At 27.1% G+C, this 22,850-nt stretch overlaps 1 protein-coding gene across 2 annotated transcripts; it reads right to left on the reverse strand.

The window, feature by feature from the left end:
• Positions 1–1,579: 1,579 nt before the first annotated feature.
• Positions 1,580–17,962, reverse strand: LOC132946241 (uncharacterized). 2 transcript variants are annotated; one of them, XM_061016123.1, is made up of 16 exons: positions 17,810–17,962; positions 17,583–17,647; positions 13,000–13,060; positions 11,956–12,101; positions 11,627–11,812; positions 11,472–11,566; positions 11,227–11,397; positions 9,039–9,153; positions 6,753–6,940; positions 6,398–6,611; positions 6,091–6,306; positions 5,662–5,832; positions 5,466–5,599; positions 5,219–5,386; positions 3,362–3,518; positions 1,580–1,975 (listed from the first exon to the last, which is right to left on the reverse strand). In XM_061016123.1, exons 2-16 carry the CDS (start codon positions 17,626–17,628, stop codon positions 1,779–1,781), a joined length of 2,265 nt encoding a protein of 754 aa, XP_060872106.1. In that variant the 5' UTR covers positions 17,629–17,647; positions 17,810–17,962; the 3' UTR covers positions 1,580–1,778. The 2 variants fall into 2 exon arrangements, with proteins under 2 accessions (XP_060872106.1, XP_060872107.1); XM_061016124.1 differs by lacking the exon at positions 13,000–13,060.
• Between the last annotated feature and the right edge of the window lie 4,888 nt (positions 17,963–22,850).

Consider the following 22,850-nt stretch of genomic DNA (forward strand, 5'->3'; position numbering starts at 1 on the left):
TATAAAACAATAAGATTCTACCACTTTAAAACTCTTAATAGACTTTATTTATTCGGGTAAAATCATTATCACCGAAATAAATGTTCAGGTAATATTACTATAATAGAAAAACTTTTAATTTGTTTTAGACAAAAAATATATTTATACTTTTCTTTTGTTCCTTAAGGTTTTGTTACCAGCTGCTAATCTTTTGCAGTTAAACGATGTAAATGAGACATGCCGTGAATTTTTAAAGAAACAACTGCACCCTACAAATTTTCTTGGTATTAAGGCTTCTGCTGATTTACATAGCTGTACAAAATTATTAAAAAGTTCAGATTTGTACACTCAACATAACTTTTCGTATGAAATATTATTTATGATAATGATACTTTAAGGAAATTGTGTAATATAATATTATTGTTATATTTTGATTCTTAGAGAAGAGGTTGAGGCTGACGAACTCCTATCCTTATTATCTGAACAAGTAGTTAAGATTATCTCCAGTTATGAGCATAAGGTTCCATCTGAAGAAAAAGTAAGCACACTAAAATTAACTATTCTTTTATTTTAGTATTAGGGAGTGAAATATTAAACTACTTTCTTATATAATATAATTTTTTTTAAATTTAGACCCGGATGTATTGTTTTTCTAAAAAAATTTAATACTTTAATAGTTAATGTATAGTTTTAATTTTAAATGATTTGATTATTTACTATATCCAAGTATTATAGGGTGCACTCAGTATTGCGTGGGCTGTTACTCTGAACAACCATTATGATATAATGTTGTTCCTAAACAACATTTACAATCAATTTTTATTCCATTTTTTTTTTTTTTTTTGATTGTTTTATTTTGAAGTATTCCTGATATCAAGTTTTTTTTTAACTTAAATTAAACTTTAATAATATTAGCTAACATTTTTAATTGTTTAAAAATATTGATATTTGATAATTGTTTATAAATATTTAAAACAAATCACAACGATTTACATCGTTTTTTTATCATAACAACTGCGGCACTTTTCTATTCGGTTGGAAATCGGGCCATTATTAACAATGCATCGAATAAATTAGAAATTTCGATTTATACATAATATTTTATATTATAATCTTATAAAATACAAAAATACCTACCCACCTAATACTGGTGTATATAAAAAAATATAGTGTATTATACGTGTATACTGTTTACCATATAACGCATACATTACACTGTTATTATAAGTGAATCGGCCGAAACAGGAAGGGTACATTTTTGGTCGAAAACGGCGATTCCCTCCAGAATACAACACTGCTACGCTTGTTGCAGTGTAACCCATGTCCGGCACTCCAGCGTAAAACGCGGGGCAACACCACATATTATATTATATAGGTCGACGTGGTCCACACATTACTGCTACGATTGTGTACTCAAAAATGTTAGTTTCAGCACAGTAGTTGTGCTTATCAACCAGAAGTTGTTGTTATCAAAACCATGTCAATACAGTTGATAAAAAGAAAGAATAGTACAAGAAATTATTCCAAATTAAATGCACAACACATATAAAAATAAGTTATGAAACGATGCAAAATTGGTATAATGCTAAAACTATTCGAATTAAATGCGTGTCAATTTTAATCATTTTAATGCTTTGGTACTACATATTATATATAATGAAAAACTTACCTATTATGATTAATTTAAATGAACTGTTAAAAATTATTACACATATGTAAAAAACTATTTATACAAAAATTGACTTCAATTACAATTCAACTAAATTATTTTAATAGTTTATAATATTTCATATTATAGCTTATAGTATATTTTTATTAGTTATATATTTTTCATACAGTCCACGAATCCATTGAATGTGGTGCTTAACATCTGTAAAAACTGCGATTGAATTATTTGTATTTGGATCCTTCATACTCGCTACTCCGGTTAAATAATACAAATTCGAATGTAAAAAAGTTAAGCCTGCACCACTATCCCCTTCACGCACTCCTTGTCCTGAGAAAAAATATATTTTATTCATAATACTTTATTTAATAATATGACTGTTATTGGGTAGTAGGTAAAATATTGATTTACCTTATTTAGTATAAAATATGATGTACAGGTACAATATTACAAGGGTACGAGAATAAATATGATATATCTCCTATAACATGTGCCAGAAGTAGGTCGAAATCATAATATTTAAAGGTTTCTTGTACACACATCTACACTGAGCAAACTACATCAGTGGAACTTACGATAAAAGTAACTGTTATAACCGATAACTTAATACATTTCAAACCATAATTTATTATTATTGGTATGTAGGTAGGTAACATAGTTTTGAATTAAATTTATATAGTTTGATCATCAAATATTCAATGAATTACTAAATAAACTACTTCCAAAACAATTATATGCTAAAACTATACATCAGTCAATTGGTACTATCGTATACTGTATAACAATTCAAATAATCATATTAACAATGTGAGTTTATGAGAAAGAGAATAAACGCATAAAGAAATTTAAGACTCAACAATTTATGAATATAACTTAAATCACGTATAATATTATAATAACATGCAATTCAACATAAAATCTAATAATGATATGATAAAAGGGTTAAGTAAAATCTTTACATGTCCTACTTATGAATCCTAGAATCGATGTGATTATTTAGAAATAATTAAATAATAATTTTTGATATAGTCAAACTAAACGTAACACCTTGAAAATATCATAACTTTGCATTTAACAACAATTAAAAAAAAAAAAAAAAAATACTTAGCTTACACAGCATTTTATTAATATAGTTACATTTATCATGTAAGTCACTAACATGGTGTGTAGGTATCTAATATAAAATATGCCCATGATTTACTAAAATGTAAAACTTAGGATAAATAATTACAACTGACCATACAAGATGTGAGATGATGCAATAATATATTAACACATACATGAATATGTCATATATATTCTGTATACACACACGCAAACACACACATGCAACACAAAAAAATGCTCTATGTCTCCACACCCTTCTGATGTTCGAACGGACACTCTGAAAAACGACACAATTGGTCTACTGGCAATAATTACGTTACACCGTACAAAATGAAATCATACTTTAATGTTAATTCTAAAGTTCTAACCGATACATCTAAACAAAGAAAGGAATTACACAAAATCGTCCTATATTTGGATCAGTTAAAATTCACATGCTCTCGACCACCGTATTCAGACGGTACATTAACCTGTACACATTACTTCATTGGCCAGTTAAATTAAATAGTAGTAGTAAATTCAATAGGGTAAATATAAACTTGTGAATAACAGCTTGTGTAATATCCAGCGTTAAATAATTTGAACTTAAGTATATTATGATTTTATTACCCAATTCGGAACCGGCACAAAATTTATCTTTAGTCACATAAAATTCAAATCCGTTTTTATACATTTCCCAGCAAGTTCTATGGTCAATATATGGCAAAGATGCTTCCAGTAAAATAGGACTGGCAATGTCTTTTTCCGTTTTTCCCCAACCAACAATCTGCAAAAGTATTAAACGGTTGTACAATGTGTGATCTAAGTTATAAAAATAATGTATGTCTGTTTGTCTGTGTGTCCTTAATACGATGCCAACCATTTATATATTATTTTGAGATTTCCGTCTGTGTGTGTGCCCATATTACCATGGCAACCATTTATATATTATTTTGAGATTTCCGATGGAATTTTTTGTATATAAGTGGTTGCCATGGTAATATTTAATGGTTTTTAGATATTTAAACGAAAAAGAACAACTTAAGTTATGTATTATATTTAAAAATTAATATTCTGGTTTTAAACTTATAATTATATACTAATTTGGTAGGAATAATAAGCAAAGGATAATTCAACTACCGTATTTTTTTTTTTGTTTTTGTTTAGATTCTGAGCGAAGCGATGAATGTATTGATTTTACAATGATGTGTGTTTTTTTTTAAAAATTTTTTTTGTGTCTGTCATTACCTTTTAGGACAGTAAAAGTGCTTGGATTTTCTTCAACAGTAACTTTTCTGATAGGAAAGTGAATCTAGTTGGTACATTGGGGGGGGGGGGGGGGGGGGGTCAAAAGTATAAATTACCAAGTAGTTTTCAAATGCGACATGAAAACAAAAGAAAAATTTAGGAAAAACGGGAATTTTTACGCAAAATCTGTTTTCGAGAAAAAACTCTAAAACAAATGACCGTAGGGACATGCAATTTTGACTGAATGTTTATCATTGAATTTCCTATACACCATAACATTTTCCAAATATTTAGACTTATTTTGAGCTGTTTACGGATATTGTCAATTTCCATTTTTTTTTAGTTTTTTTTTTTCTATAAATATCAATAAAATTTTATTTGTTGGGTAAAAAAGCGTGAAAATTTAATGCAAGGCACCTGATATATTGTTACAATAGCAGTTGAAAAATATTAAAAATACATATGCACAATATTTTTTTATAAGTATTTAAAGTTCAAACTTTGACAAAATGTATCAAATTTAAAATTTAATAATTATTTTGTAGTTAAAAATTTATAAAATGTTCAACTTTTATAGCTAAGGATTGAAAATTTAAAACAAGACTCCATGTAAATGGGTATAATATATAAATTACTTTATTCACAATAATATCATCAATATACTTGGTAATATCATAGGCTGACTGACCGTTTTCGCTCAGAATCGTTTTTCTTATACAATGATATATCATTGAATTCAAATTTAACACCATCCATTACAGTGACCCACTTGTCACCTGCTGTACAGCAGAGCGAAATCCACTTTTTTTGTGTGCCTGTCATCACCTTTGAGGACAGTAAAAGTGCTTGGATTTTCTTCAACAGTAACTTTTCTGATATGAAAGTGAATCTAGTTGGTACTTTGGGTAGTAAAAATTTTTTTAGTTTTTATTTTCCCATAGACGTCCATAAAATTTCAATTTTTTGGTCAAAAATGAAAATTTCAATTTGAACATTTAATACAAGGCTCATAATTTAATATTGTTACAATGGCAGTAAAAAAAAAATTTTTGTTATATAATTTAACATGCCAATATTTATACAAAATATTTTATAAAATCTCACGGTATTTGCTCTTTAAATTTGATGGACAATTTATTTATTGGTGGTCAATAATGATAGTTAGTATAGGTACAAGTATACAGAAATTTACTGTAAATAAATAACAATTTAATTATTTAAATAATACTACAAACAAACCATTCCTTTTTCTCCATTTGGTATAGTATTTATACCAAACCAATCGACACAACTTGGTAAAACAAGAATATTAAAAGAAATTGTGTTTTGTAACACAACAATAGATATGTCATCAGCATGAAACCAGGAATATCCACGATAATTCTCATGAAGATGAACAGATTCCACCTATAAAATAGTTTTGAATCATATTATATAAGTCATACCAATTATTTGTAGACTTTGAATTATTTTATAAGTTATTTACATTCATTATTTTAGTAAATTCGTTGTCAATTTTTGTAATATTTCTAGAATATTTTCCAACAGCAATTTTGTACTGACCGTCGTTAACTGATATTTTATGAGATAACATACCTTTTTCCCAAAAACAATGAGCCGCTAAAACGATATGTATTTGATTATCATTCTTTTCTATTATACTCATTATACAAATATTTTACCAGAAACGACCAAATTCGGAGAAATAATCGATCCTCCACAAATCAAATCATAATCATTGGAAATTGTTTTATTAAATTGATACACACCAACATTCCACGGTGCCGTTCCATTAGAAGCTGTTCCACCACCCATAATCATTCCATTGTTGATGGTATTAATTTTACCGCATTCTTAAATAATATTTGAATATAAATATGAATGATAATAGTTAACGAGTAATAATGACTATACAATACCTATACTGTTGACGGTTTAAAAATTTACATAAATCGATTAACCCAAACCCAACGATTAATTATTCATATTTTATGTGATCATTAGTTATACAAACAAAACTATAAAAGCATTTGATTACAGTAAAATTCAGGTAAATTAATAAAATATAAACAAATTAGGAAATTATCTTTATACTAAAATAATACAATTACTTGGATTGCATCTATATAGTTCTTTATTCCACGTTCCATTGGGCATGCAAAGTAATTCTAGTGGTTCCTTTTCGAGTCCATTTGGTGGGGTATATAATGGCTTGCATGATGGTTTTGCTATTGTTTCGGGTTTGGATGGATTTGTACAATTAGCATACATCCCATTAAGAGTACATTCAATATCTAAGCTATCTGACTCTAGAGGTGGACACATTTCTATAAACGTAAATAAATTATATTCAAACAAGACCATTTTCGGGCTTAATAATAATTATGACATTTGGATAAATTAGTATACAAAACTTACTGACACACAATTTATCAGAACTCGATAACCATTTTCCTTTTCCTAAACAAAACCTAAAACTATGGTGAGAAGCCTTATGATATCCAACTTCACAATTCTCAATAACATTAACATGACGATCAATTAAAGACCCGTGAGATAGTATTTTATTAGAATCTTCATAAGAATATATTACTCCTTCAATGGTTGGTAAAACGCATGAACTCAATGTAACCTGTCAAATACTCAAATGTTAAAAATATATATTCTTCCTAAAATATGTTACCTTTGAAGTAAAAGTTGTCATAAAAAAATCAAGCCAATACAATAAATTAACAATTTAAATTGATACCTATAAAAGAAGATATTTACGTACATGTTTGTTTAAAATTCCACGTATCCATGGAACATAGGGTTTTATGTCTATAAATCGTATTGTATCGACTTCGGTCGAATTATTTCTATTTCTTCTGGTCCAGTCTTTCGTTATAGCGGTTAAATAATATCTATTTGAGAATAAAATGCTTAAGCCTGATCCTTGAAATCCATATGATAAATGTGTGTCTGAAACATGCGACATTTAATCATTAAATGGTCTTGTTATAGGGTTGAAGTGTGTGGAACTTTTGATATAAGTGTATTTATTTATTAATTTACGCGTTATTTTGACGTTTTAGAACCTGAGTGGAGAGATTCATGTACAGTAGGTAGGAAAGTGAATGGCGCTTTGCTGTACAGTAGGTTTCAAGTGGATCACTGTATAATGGATGGAATTTAATTTGAATTCAATGACATATTATCATTGTAGGTATACGAAAACGATTCTGAGTGGTGACGGTTTGTCAGTGTGGATATAGTACAGACTTTTTTTATAAAATTAGATTAACTTATGAAGAATCTAATCTTGTATTACATTTTCAAATATTAGATTTAAAAAGAAAATTTTTTATTAATTTCAAACACTAAATAATTTGCAATTTTTCATTTATTTAACCTATTTTTTCAATATATGAACTTTAAATGCTTATTTATATATTATGTATTTTTAATATTTTTCAACTACTATTGTAACAATGTATTAATAGACCCGTATTAAAACCTCAAGAATTTTCACCCAACAAATACAATTTTATTGACATTCATAGAAAAATAAACTATAAATATTGGAAACCAAAAATGTCCATAAATAGTTCAAAACAAATCAAAATATTTTTAAAATGTTAACGTGTATAGAACAATCTAATATAAACACACAGCGAAAATTGCATATATCTACCGTGATTTGTTTTGGGAGTAACACCCAAAAAACGAAACGATTTTGTTTTTCCCTGCACTTTTGAAAACTACTGCGAATTTTACATTTTTATCTCGCCAATGTCTCATCGAACAAGATACTTAAGTTGAATATTGAAGCATTATTTTGATTACATATCGTATATACAGACACAAAAAATTTTTTTTATAAATCTAAGATTCTCAGAATCTAAAATTAAGGAAAACCTGAGATTTTAAGGAAAAAACAGTTTTTGAAAATATCAATTTTGGTTTTTGGTGTTACTCTAAAAAAATTACCATAGATACAAGTAGTTTTTACTGAATATTTATATTAATGCTGTCTATATAACAAAACATATTCAAAATATTTTTATTCATTTTGAAGTATTTATAGGCATAAGAAAATTTCAGTCATTTTAAGATTTTTGTCTTTAAAAATACTTGAACATTTAATTCATGGTTCTTCATAAGTTGTTGTTACTGAAAATTAAAAAATGCTAAGCATTATTCCATATTATTTTTTTCTGAGCGACTGTATAGTTAGGATTTTGAGAAAATTCATCAACATTTTGAATTTTTTTAAGAACACTTCTCTTTGATGAATACAGTAAAATTTTCCTTTTGGTATTCGAGCTTAGAAAACTGAATACAAGATTTCTCTTAAGTATTTTACTAAAAACAAAAAATAATTAAAATAAAATCAATACATTCATCGCTCCACTAAGAATCTACATTATTTTGTATAGTTGTATTACTTCATTGAAAACCGGAAAAAAACTTTTTTCAATACTAACGAGGAACCTTGTATTAAGATTGGATATTTATTATTTATAAGCCTTAGCTATACAAATTGAATATAATATTTTTAAATACAAAATTATTAGAATTTGATTGGTATTTTGAAAACTATTGTCAAAATACTAATTGTTGATGTTATAAATATGTCTTGTGACCATAATATATTATTGATATTTTGTGATAAATTATATAGTATTACGTTTTAAAGAATTTTGAACCATCACACAAATATCATTCAACATTCATAGAAATAAAACCAAAAATTAGAAGTGAAAAATTAAAAAATGTTTATAAAAAGGTAAAAAACATTTAAAATATTTTAAAGATATTGTTATTTACAGAAAATCCAAGTATAAACATTTAGAACAAATCTCATGTATCTATGGTTATTTGTTTTTAAGTGGGTCTAAAAAAAAACTATAGAAATTGTCAAAAACTGGTTTTGCATCTTCCTTAATTTTATATTTAATTTTTGCTACTATTTAGAAAAATACTAGAATATTTTACTTTTGACACCTAAAATACCATCTGAATCCAATATCTAGTTAAAAATTTAATTTCATGATCACAATCTAAATTCGCGTATTACCTGTATTTAATTTGATACTAAACGTCTCATCAGTCGCCGGTCTATAATGTGTGAAATATTGTATTACTTTAATAACATCATTGTCACCTCTACTATTTTCTGTACGACCAATAATCTGTAAAAGTATAAAATTATAATATTAATATCTCGTAAACGTCAGAAATGACAACATTTATATTTGTGGAATGAAGGCTGACTAAACAAAATATAAATATGTATATAATAATAATTTATACTGGTTCACAAATTTTTTTTATACTTGTGTGGTGGGACACATTAGACTCTGTGCACACGCGCAGAACGCGCTTTGGTTGTTCAATTCAACTGGCTTGGGTAGTGATGACTTAATAATAGCCTAGTCAAATTAGATTATCTGTACGGAAAAAAATCCCGACAAAGTTAAATTTGGCAAGCACCTTCATAACGTCGTCATAAATAATGTATAAAAAGTTTACCACGAAATCACGTGCACGTCAAAGGTTATTCGAAGACAAAGGTCATAAAAATAGCATTTTTTTTATATCTCGTTTTGTAGAGGGGGTAGTTTTCAAAAAAAAAAGCATAGTATTTTCGGGTAAGGTTATTGTTTTTGAATTATAAATCCTACAAAGTACATACTTTTAAATAAATTTGTTTTTTTTTTCACTAAAAAACAAACAGCCTTTTTGCTAGTATCTCGTTTTAAACTTGATGTACTAAAAAAATTTTTAAAATAAAAATTGTAGAGTAGAAAATTATCTACAAGATAGTTTCTTTATGTGTATATATAATTTCACTTGCAGTATTCACCATTAAGAAAATTAAGAGTATATAACGATAGTAAAAATGAATTCGTTTCCACATCACTTTTTAGGTAGAAGCTAGTCTAACCTAACCTCTCGCTAAAGCTAGCGTTTTTTTACATAGTTTTCTCTGTAGGCAGTGGTTGATTTGGAAAAAAAAGAAAGGGAGCTCTGCAGATATTGGATAAACGAGTGTTCCACATAAAATTAACCGTAACAACTGCGGAGGGCTAATGCTGTTAATTATAAAATGTTTTCACGTAATACCGTCGAATGACATTATGGTTATTACGAATCACGCATGTATTATCTATGGCATAAACACTGATTTATGTTGTTAAATAATATTTAAATATGTCAATATAACAATATGTGTGCATAATACAATTTATTATGAGTGATAAGTAATAAGTGATCTGTGATATTAATTATCACTGTATTTTATGATAAGTAATTTTCGTACAAGGTCGTTACAAATATACAAATATTGTGACTACCTATTAGGTAAATTTGGCATCAAAAAATGATTCACAAATTCACTAGTTTAAGTTGCATTCCCAGCGTTATAAATAAAAGGGACAATCTTAAAAAAAATTTTGAAAAGACCGAATCCGTCCCCTGCGTACCTCCCTCCCCACCACCAAAAAAAAACAATCACTGTCTGTAGGCGTAGTCCATTTACATCGTCAAAAATATAATATTATATCTTTATTATATATTATTATATATTTATTATATTATCAATATAATATTTTAATGCATTTTTATTATCGTTGTGTACTCATAATTTTCTTAATGGTGAATATTGTAAGTAAAATTGCATACATACATTAAAAAAACACAATTGTAGATAATTTTCTCCTCTATAACTTTTATTTCAAAAATTATTCTAGTACATCCAGTTTAAAACAAGATATCAACGCAAAAGCTGTTTGTCTTTAGTGAAAAAAACAAATTTATTTAAATGCATGTACTTTGTAGGCTTTATAGCTCAAAAACAATAACCCTACGCGAAAATGTTATGCTTTTTTTTTTTGAAAATTACCCCCTCTATAAAACGAGATATAAAAAAGGATATTTTCATGACCTTTCTCTTCGAATAACCTTTGACGCGCACGTGATTTCGTGGTAAATTTTTTACACATTGTTAAGAGGACGTTATGAAGGTGTTTGCCAAATTTCACCTTAATGGGATTTTTTAAGTACAGAAAATATAATTTGACTAGGCTATTATTTAGTCATCACTTCCCGAGCCTTAAATTAAAAGACCTAACTCACAGGACTACCCAATGTTGTCACAAATCTATTACTTTATAGAAATTAAACCAAACAATCAATATTAAATGAATAATTATTGTATTTAATAAAACTACTGACTAGTTAATTATATAATTAAACAAATGTACCCTCATTTGAGTTTCCTTCCGTATATCATATTTACTAAACCAATCGATACAAATAGGCGTAAATCCATTACTTAACGGAAGTTTGATTGCTAACACAATTACTGCTATAGACCTGTACGCATCAAAAGAATTGGCCGTCTTAGCATCTGTACTCAAGTAAATCATTGTTGCCTGCACAATTGTTGTAATTTATATAACACATGTCATACATATAACTTTCAGACTTTGAATTAATAATAACTTACATTGATTAACAGTTTATAATCTTCACTCAACTTTAGCATAGGACCAACTTTGAATTCATCATATTGAGTAGTCATATGGCTAAATAAATTACCCCCTAAAAACAATATTTAATTAATTTCCATTCCACCGTAATTACAATGTGCAAGGACCTTACAAGTAATTACTATATTTGGAGCAATTATCGATCCACTATGAAGAAAAGAAATTTTGGATTTTCCAATATTTTGATACACGTTCATCTTTTGATAGACAGCAACTGTCCAAGGTGCTAATTCAATTATTGATTGATCAGCTTCTTCGAGCGTTACTTGGTTTTTCATATTATGTACACTACCACAATCTAAAACAATATTAGACATATTATTAGTTGTAACAATAAAAGCTCCATATTTGTTATCATATATGTGTTTATATGGAATCTAAAAACATGGTTGTTACATAAATATATAAATATTTTGATGTGTCATAAAGCAATTATTATACCCATAATCATATTTGTTTCAAACTCGTATAGTGCACACAAATCTTTGGTCTCATCTGAACCATCTGAACAATCCTTATAACCATCACAAAGCAACGACCATTCGATGCTTTCTCCATTTGAACAATTAAACTTATCATCAATGTTTCTATAATTTTATTTAAATGAGAACAAATTATTATTTAATACTTAATATTATACAATTATAATCCAATATAAAAGCATTACGAATATAAACAATTAGTATAAAATATATTCAAGATAATAATACATTTATTCGATTGGAGACCATAATAGAATTAATTAATTGTTACGTTTCATGTCAGAATCTGATGTCGCATGCATAGTGACTATAGAAAAAATATGAGAGAATTGTAGATACATTTAGTTTTAACATAATAAAAAGCAGGTAAATGGATGTCGCTCTGCTGTACAGTAGATTACAAGTGGGTCATTGTATAATAGATTGTATTAAACTTGTATTCAATGACATAATATCATTGTATAAGAAAAACGGTTCTGAGCGGGAACGGTTTGTCAGTCAGGGATATTTTATATTGTTATTATTTATAATATCATATAAGTTGAATAAATATTATGATATTATAATTTTTTATTCGTTTCTATGGTGATAAACAAAGCGTTAGATATTAAAATCCCATTTTTAGCAGTTTTTCGTAATTTTTCGGTGGTTTTTCCCGTGGTACTAAATAACTATTGACAAAATCGAAAAATGAGCTCTTTAAAGTACCATCTTGATCTAGTTTGCCAAAAGTTATTGTACTATATGGTGAAATCAGCTTTCCTTCTGGTAGAAATTTTGTTTATAGGATATAAAAAAAACACTATTGGAAAAACATGAAAAAAGAAGGGGTCCTGATCACATAACGGCTATTTGTAGTTAGTACTTAGAATACCTAATATTAATTTATATAGATCTATATTGATTGATGGTGCTTATTAAGGCATTAGGGCTCTCACCCTCAAGGGCCTTTACTACCGGCACTTATAATAACATAAAATGCATTTATACTAAAGTCACCAACTCTGGTCTAGATGATACAGCTTGTCGTCTTTGAAGTTTCCTGTCACATAGGATACCGGTTCCTGAAATAATGTATTGTTTATGCATTAAAATATACGTAAGCAATATTTAGTGGATATGATATTTGTTGTTTTGATCAGCATTTGCGGTTTGAACTCAATAATATTATATATTATCGTGCATTCATGTGTAGTACATACGGTGGCATACTTTCAGATAATAATAGTTGGTGGGGAATAAAGGTTTTTACCATCAAATAAAATCTAAAAAGAAAAGTATTTATTCCACCCGCGAGCTTCTTTCTCCACTTACAATTTACTCTCAATTCAATCACTATCTATATTATAAGAGTACTAGCGATTGATCTATTATATTAATTAAAACATATTATTATCATAAGAACAATTTGAATTGAAACGTTTCTGTTCGTCATTATCGCCAAGTGTTAAGGAATGGTTGATTTATTTACAGAATTTTTATTTTTTCAGTTCATAATATTATATAATATATGCAACCGTCTACATTTTATTAACCATAATGTGTTGAAACTAATGACTATAAATAGGTGTTCATTTTTATTAAGACGATTTTTTCGCAGTACCTATGAATACAATTATTTTGTTATATATTTTTCAAAATTATAAAAAATTTTATAGTAACCGTTCATCACCAAACAACCAGCCTATTGGGTTACCTTTGTAAACATATTATTCATAGGAAAAGACCCACCTTTCCCCCTCGTGGGATTGAATAGTCACTGAATCTTATGAACCAATGAATGCAATTTTCTTATAATATAAATAATTGTAGAAGTGACAGAAAACATAATTATAAAGTACTGATTACATTTTATGTGTCTACAGCACCTGATAGAAGACATCCCTGTCAATCTATTTCATTATAGGCAATTATTAAAATTTTAACTATTTTATATGATTATTGATATATATGTACTATAATACAATTAATATCTATTTACGTAAAAAAATTAATTTGTTTTTTGTTTGTAAATTATTTTAAAGTACCTACATTTCATATTTAAATGATATATTATTTTTTCGATTAATTTTTCGTAATTTTTCAAACATCTTGATTTTTCGTCTTATTAGTGGAATTATTATTATATATAGCTACAGGGTAAAACAGAAATAACTAATTATCCAATAATACTATTGTTGTAATTAATATTTCATAAAATTGTTTTCTTATTCCTTTTTCTATATTTACTATAGTATCCCTACATTTTTATCCTTTTTTATAACTCGAAACTGAAAATAAAAATGTTTAAATTTGATCAAATTAATAAATAATAACAATTTCTATGGTAAAAACTTTTGTATAAGTCAAGTAGTTTTTATCAATTTTTTTTTTTTGGTAAATATTAATTTAAAACGTACAAACTTAATAACTTTTTTCAAAATACCATTTTTGGGAATTTCCTAACATGAGTTTAGTTCTTAAATTATTTACTATCCATATAATTTTCATAATTTATTTAATTTTTTTAATTATAGTTATTTAATTATTGCTTATAAAAAAAAATTGTAGCCTATGTATATTTAATATTTTTATACTGATATTGTAACAATCTATCAGGAGCCTTTTATTCAATGTCCACGCTTTTTTACCCAACTAATACAATACAGTGTGTCCCGTTTTAAATGTACCACTAAATATCTCAGCCTGATAATCTTAGATTGAAATACGGTTTGCTGCAATAGCTAAGGGGTACTAAAATACACATTTAAGGACAAATTTCAAATTTTTAACTCTTGTAGTATGCGCATGCGCAATACAAATTTTTTTTTTTTAATTGCAACACCTATTTTTGTTACCGGATATGGATAGATTATTTTATTCTAAGTAATTTTGATCCATTGACCATAGTTCTAAACCTAAAATTGAATGAGTTACAGCTTTTGGAAATTTTAAAATAATTAAATTTTTTCGATTTTACCTAAAACATTACACGCTTGAATTTCATACAAAAGTAAATCATTTTTGAACTAAAATGAAATGCATTAAAATAATTTAATACAAAATTACCTAAAAAAAAATGTATAGCTAATTTAAATTTAATTAATTTAAAAATAATTTTACCAACTAAATTGACAATGACGTTGTAATTTGCGTTATTATTGTGCGATAAAAGTTATTGAATTATTTCCAGTTTTATTATTAGTACTTTGATAATAGTACATTATTTCTAATTTTATTCTTAGTACTTCGATAATTATTGTAGATATTGTTTTTATTCTTAGTACTTCGATAATTATTGTAGATATTGTTTGATTATCAAAAATGAACTAATGCACGTTCATCGATGACACTTATAACTTTTAACATAATACTTTGAATGATTTTTCTTTATTTCTTCTTTAAAATGTTAAACAATATTGAAAAAGTTGATATGATTTTAATTTATGGTGAGTGTCAACTTTTTCACTATTGTTTAACATTTTAAAGACATTTAATGTCGACCCGAGTTTGATTCCTCGGCCATGGGCGGCATTTTTCTTCGGACAAGTCACGGTTTCCGAAGAACAAGTGCCGCTATCCCCCCACCCGGGCATGGCAGATACCTACGAGTGCCCACTTGAAAATCTGCCAAAAACTACACTACACACACGTGTTTACCAACCAACAGTATCCTCCCCTACAGATAAAACAAACAAACAGCTAATGGCCATAGTTGCCGGGCTTAATGATCAATTAAAAAAAAAAAAAAAAATGTAATACAATGTGTGGAATGCGAAACAATAACGCACAGTAATTTCAGATTACATTTTGTAGTAGATAGTTTTGTCTTCACCTATTGATTATTATTATTTAAGTAGGTTTGGCAGTTTGGCCTTCCCTGTACTATAGAATTTAGCGTATATTATAATACATTTTATTACTTACCATAATTTTCTATTATTTAATAATAATATTATTATAATATATGTAATATATTTTTTCTATAAATATCAATAAAATTTTATCTGTTGAGTAAAAAAGCTTGAAAATTTAATAGAAGGCTCCTAGGTTATTGTTTCAAAGGCAGATGAAAAAAATTAAAAATCCTTATTCAGTTTTTATTTATAAGCATTTAAAGTTCAAATTTTGACAAAATACGGAAAAATCACGAAAAATAGCAAATTATTTTGAGTTGAAAATTCATAAAAATTTTTCTTTTTAAATCTAAGATTTGAAAATGTAATATAAGATTACTCATACGTTTGTCTACCTTTATCAAAAAAAAAAATGTCTACAAGAAACTTAAATTAAATTTTTATGAGCGTCTGAAATTTATATTTTTACAACATTTGATATTCACTCGATTTCTCATGTAACGATTTTCTTATTTTATTGTAATTAAAAAACGAATGACTGTAGATACTTGAAAATTTCACTGAATGTTTATATTAGCATTTTCTATACACCATAAAATGTTGAAAATATTTTGACTCTTTTTGAGCTGTTTACGGACATTGTCAGTTTTCAATTTTTTTAGTTTTTTTTTCTATAAATATCTATAAATTTTTATTTGTTAGGTAAAAAAGCGTGAAAATTTAATATAAGGCTCCTGATATATCGTTCTAATAGCAGTTGAAAAATATTAAAAATACATAGGCACAATTTTTTTTTATAAGCATTTTAAGTTCAAATTTTGACAACATTTATCAAATTTATAATTTATAAATTATTTTGTGGTTAAAAATGTATAAATGTTTAACTTTTATGGCCAAGGATTGAAAATTTAAAACAAGGCTCCACGTAAATAGGTTATATATAAATTACTTTATTCACAATAATATCATCAAATATACTTGGTAAAATCATAGGCTGACTGACCGTTTTCGCTCAGAATCGTTTTTCTTATACAATGGTATTATATCATTGAATTCAAATTTAACACCATCCATTACAGTGACCCACTTGTAACTTCTGTACAGCAGAGCAACATCCACTTATCCACCTTTTTTTTAATATTTTTCAACTGCTATTGTAAAAATGTATTAGGAGCCCCATATTAAATTTTCAACTTTTTTTACCCTAGAAATAAAATGTTATGGACATGCATAGAGGAAAAAAACTAAAAATACTGGAAACTGAAAATATCCATAAACAATTCAAAACAAATAAAAATATTTTTATAATTTTAACATGTATAGAAATGGCTAATATAAAGAACAATTTGGAGATGCATGTACCTACAGTGATTTGTTGTAGAGTTACACCGAAAACCAAAATCGATTTTTTCTATAACCTACTAGAAATTTTTGACAACACAGACACAAAAAAAAAATAGTCAAATAACATACATCATCGTAAAAACAATACATTCATCGCTCCGTACAGAATCTAAAAATAAAATATGAAATCGGGATTGTGTACTGTTACAGTCCAAAAAACCATTTCATATAGAATATTCATATATTGTAAAATTGTGTTCAAAACTCTTAAATTTAGATTTATACATTTATTTAAATGTTTGGGTATATTTTACACCTATTTAACTACCTACAATGATTATTATACAAATATAATGTCTTAAAAACATAATTCAACTATTTATTAATATATTGCACCTAAACGTACCGAAAATTAAACATGAATAAATGATCCAGGAAGACGTCACCTTCATTGCCAATGTTGAGCTGAGACTAAAGCAATATATTTTAAAAATACAACCAATTAATGTTTATCCATAAATTATGAAAAATTTGAGCCACTATGTATACTAAATAATATTTTACTGTACCTACATATTCTTAAAATATGTAAGTATAGGAAAATATATTATAATAATATAATATACCAGATACCTATGTCAAAACACTGAGAATATCTGTAGATAATTTGTTAATTTATTACTTAGTCGGATAGGTAACACTAAGTGAGATACGAGACCTACAAAATACGACTTTACAACACTAGAGTTTTAGACACATAATGTCGGGACTTCTAAAAATCTAACATTTAATCGCATGATGCTGATATGTAATCGGTTCGTTAATATGGACCTTAAACTATATGCGATCAATGGTCAAACAACGTAGATAGGTGGCAAAGAAAAAAATGATTATTTAGCAATTTAAAATTGATTATAATATATATATTTTTTAATATAGGTACATATATTATACGCTACAAATATAATTAATATATTATAATTAAATGTTAAAACGAAGTTCCCGATGACCTGCCCTATTAGGAATTGTTATTATTGAGTACCTATTTTTTTTATTTTTTTTTTTTTATTTATCAATAAAATTTTACAATTTACAATAACAAATTGATAATTACAAAACTTGATTATCTATCTCTTTTAAGCATAGCTTGAGTTAGAGATAGAGAGTGTAACAATGCTATTCTAAAAAATATCAAAAAAGAAAAAAGAAATAATAATATACAATTATATAAGTAAATAAAATGTGAACAGTTTAGTTAGTTATTTAAATAAAACAATTTTAAAATATAAATATAGAAAAATCAAAAATTACAATAGAAAATAATAGACATTTTTTTAACATATTAAAATTTAGAATTAAGATTCATAATAAGGTAATATCAAAAATAACAGAAAATTATTTGACATTTTCAAGTTAATTTACTTGAATATAACTATCTATCAATATATTCATACAACAAATAATAATTAAACTAACTCCAAGAATAAATACTTATAAACACGTTGTTTAACACTACTTTGATGCTGATGGATGTTTTTTTTATACTCATATAGCATTAAGTTGAAGTACGTAGGCCCCAAATAGTCCACAAACGATTGACCGAAAGATTTTTTGGGATATTTAACGGGAATATTATAAACCAAATTATGCTTCGCCTGAACGTTTTTTTATTTATCTGATAGACTTATCAGGTCGAGTTTTCATTTTCCTTAAAATATTGTTAGAAAGATGCGTTTGAAAAATAACAAATATCGCACATAATTCAAATGCTTATTTTAACATCTATAAATATAATTTTTAAAATCAGACTTTGATTCGACCTGCAAAAGGTTGTATTTTTTTAAATAAATAAAAAATTAACGTAACCTAACCAAATATTCTACAGTATGTGAGAGTTTTTACAAAAATACGTGTTTTTTGTATTAGAAATGCACCGGCTCTGACACCCTTAAGGGTATAAATTATGAACTGTTATAAAAGTTTCAAGCTTAGTATCATCTACTTGTAATTGCATATAACAAATTGATAATTTAACTTTTTTAAACATTTTTTAAGAAAATACACAATATAGAAAAGCGTATATCCCAATCGGAAATTTATGCCTTACGCCGATACTCTCAAAGGGCGCTGTAACGCACCTTTACTGGCTACCAACAGTCGGCTTCCCCGTTGGTTTAAGGGTGGTTTTGGATGAGCCACTTGGTGTTAGGACCTATGCCAACATTATGGTTTGAACCCACTACAGGGGCAGCTCCAAGGGGGGGGGGGGGGGCACTAGTGGCAGAGGCCCCCTCCCAAGCGGTATTTCTAAAAAATTGTATACTTTTAAAAACAAAATTACAAAAAAAAAAAAATTACAATACCTATAATTACAGACGCCAATTATTTGGTTTGACCCCAAAAAGGATTTTTGGTTGGGTAGTCGAACATTTTGGATTTGAAATATCTCAGTACCTTAGTTACTCTAGTTTTTTCTAAACCCCTTCCCCCACTTTTGCTTAAATTTTAAAGACATTTGATTGAGCTTTTCTCCCCCCCCCCCCCCCACACACACACACAGCGCAGCGCCAAATAATAGCAGCTTAAATGCTAAAATATGAGCAACAATTAACAATTAATTAGGTGTCCCAATCTGTTAGGTGTTAGGTAGGAATCATTGTTAAGAGAGGTAGCGAGATCGAATCCGAATCGGTGGAAAATCCAACAGGAATTTTTGCATATTTTGTCATTTTGAATTTTTTTCACGTAGTTTAATATTGTATTCCCAGTACTGAGTAAGTACTAAATGTAGTACCAGCCCAGCACTGAAAGTCAGTACTGAACACTGTCATCATCCCAGACATATACCAGTACGGTGCCACTACTGACTGCCAGTAGCGTGCCTGCATTAACCAGTACTGGCGCAGTAACACGCCTGTTGTGGATTTCCGATAGATCTATGCATTTGAAATATTTAGGCGGTAGAGTCACACTAAAATGTTGATACTGATGTATAGACTGGTTTTTCGTGGCCCTCTCACATAATACAATATAAACTAAAAGTTTAGATAAATAAATAATTTTAAAAGATATTTTAGATTTTTTTTTTTTGGGGGGGGGGGGGGGGTAACATATGATTAGACCTCCACCAAAACCCACATAGTTACACCTGTTACATATAGACATAGAATTGTGGCCTGGGTTATACATTCTCCCGGCCTGAATTATTCTCCCTGGCCGTCCCTGACTATAAATATGATTTAAGGTTGTTTTATTATACAAGCCGTAATATTTTTTTATGCATAAGTATACATAATATTTCAATTGTTGAGATATAATAGCTGTGAGTACACTGATATGTCCATAATTTTCGAGATATTAAAATAACCATGTTAAAATCTCATTACAAAAAAAAAACATATTGCATATTAATTGCCTCTTACCTGTTGTTATTGTAATTATAAATTACCTACTCTATCGCGTATTTCTGTAACAGGGTCACAAGATCACTTAAACTTACATTAAAGTTACCTACGCTCTATAATCACTGTATTATAATATTTCCTACGTGTTACGTATACATACATAATATATCGTAAGCATAGATCTTGCATTGTTAGGAGACAATTTACTTTCCATGCTTAGGTACCTATGTATTTTAGTTGTAGTGAAATATTGCTTATTGTTATTGTAACAAATTGTGTTATTTATTTCTACACCTAAACACATACATATAATTTTAATAATTTTATATTTAATGTACACTTTTAATTTTAAATCATTTGATTATTTAATACATCCAAGTATTTTAGGATGTACTGCATACGCTAAACAACACCGGAAATATGCCATGCCTAAAAAAAATTTAGTATTTATTTATATTCCATTTTTTTTTTTAATTGTTTTATCATAAAGTGTTCTAGACAAGGTCATCTAACTTATTGATAATATTAATTAACATTTTTAACTGTTCAATAATATTGATAATGGATACTACATAAATACAAATATTTTTAACTTGGCTGACTTTTATGGATATAAACTTAATAAATAATGAGTTACTTTTAATCAAATCCAGGTTACGATAATTTATAAATACTTAAATAATAAATGTATTACAATTATTATTGATGATACTTGTTGCAATAACATATTTTACTTTTTAATATTTTAAACCATATATCTGGGTATTTATAAATAAAAAAAAAATTACATAAATAACTTAACTTAATAATAATAAGTTAATTGTAAGTATTCGCATTACTTTTAACTTAACTGAGTTAAAAACAAATTAGTAAAAATTGTAAAAATTGTACAAAAGTATAATTATACATCAATTGTAAATTGTAATGATAAAAAAACTTAAATATTTGTATATAAGACACTATCCAATATAAATATTTTTAAACTGTTTAAGTCAAGTTAAAATTGGCTTAATGACAATTAAATTTAAAAAGTTAAGTAAAAATGTTAAAATTAACTTAACTTTTTACTTAGCTTTAACTTTTTAAATCTTTATGCCAAGGCTTGCTTATTGTAACAAATTGTGTTATTTATTTCTAGACCTATACCTAAACACATAATGACAATTTTAATACTTTTATAGTTAATGTATAGTTTTAATTTTAAATTATTTGATTATTTATTATATCCATGTATTATAGAATGTACTGTGTACGCGTACAACCATGGCGACGTGTCGAGCCTAAACAACATTTAGAATCAATTTTATTCCATATTTTTTAGATTCTGAGTGAAACGATGAATGTATTGATTTTACAATGATGTGTGTTTTTTTTTTTATTTTTTTTTTTTTTATTTTTTTATTTTTGTGTCTGTGTACACGATAAGTAGTCGAAATAATGCTTCGATTTTCGACTTCAGTATCTTGTTCGATGGGAAAGTGAATATCGTTGGTGCATTGGGGAGGTCAAAATTTTAATTTCCCAGTAGTTTTCAAAAGCGATGTGAAAAACAAAAGAAAAATTAAGGAAAAACGGGAATTTTTACGCAAAATATAAATCGATTTTGGTTATTGGTGTAACTCTAAAACAAATGACCGTAGATGCATGAAATTTTCACTGGTTGTTTATATTAGCATTTTCTATACACCATAAAATTTTCCAAATATTTTGACTCTTTTTGAGCTGTTTACAGCCATTGTCAGTTTTCAATTTTTTTAGTTTTTTTTTCTATAAATATCAATAAAATTTTATCTATTGAGTAAAAAAGCTTGAAAATTTAATAGAAGGCTCCTAGTTTATTGTTTCAAAGGCAGATGAAAAAAATTAAAAATCCTTAGTCACAGTTTTTAATTATAAGCATTTAAAGTTCAAATTTTGACAAAATACGGAAAAATCACGAAAAATAGCATATTATTTTGATGAGAATTCATAAAAATTTTTCTTTTTAAATCTAAGATTTGAAAATGTAATATAAGATTACTCATAAGTTTGTCTACCTTTATCAAAAAAAAAATGTCTAGAAGAAACTTAAATTAAATTTTTATGAGCGTCTGAAATTTATATTTTTACAACATTTGATATTCACTCGATTTCTCATGTAACGATTTTCTTATTTTATTGTAATTAAAAAACGAATGACTGTAGATACTTGAAAATTTCACTGAATGTTTATATTAGCATTTTCTATACACCATACAATTTTGAAAATATTTTGACTCTATTTGAGCTGT

Source organism: Metopolophium dirhodum, chromosome 6, assembly GCF_019925205.1.
Source record: "Metopolophium dirhodum isolate CAU chromosome 6, ASM1992520v1, whole genome shotgun sequence".
NCBI lineage: Eukaryota > Metazoa > Arthropoda > Insecta > Hemiptera > Aphididae > Metopolophium > Metopolophium dirhodum.

Bases quoted from the DNA above. Each gene is read 5' to 3' on its own strand.
- LOC132946241 (XM_061016123.1), bottom strand. From the start codon at position 17,628: ATGAAGGTGACGTCTTCCTGGATCATTTATTCATGTTTAATTTTCG. The intron at 6,941-9,038 runs GTAATACGCGAA...CGCATGTTTCAG, and splicing joins TAGTATCAAATTAAATACAG to ACACACATTTATCATATGGA. The intron at 3,519-5,218 runs GTTTGTTTGTAG...ATACTTTTGCAG, and splicing joins CAAATGGAGAAAAAGGAATG to ATTGTTGGTTGGGGAAAAAC.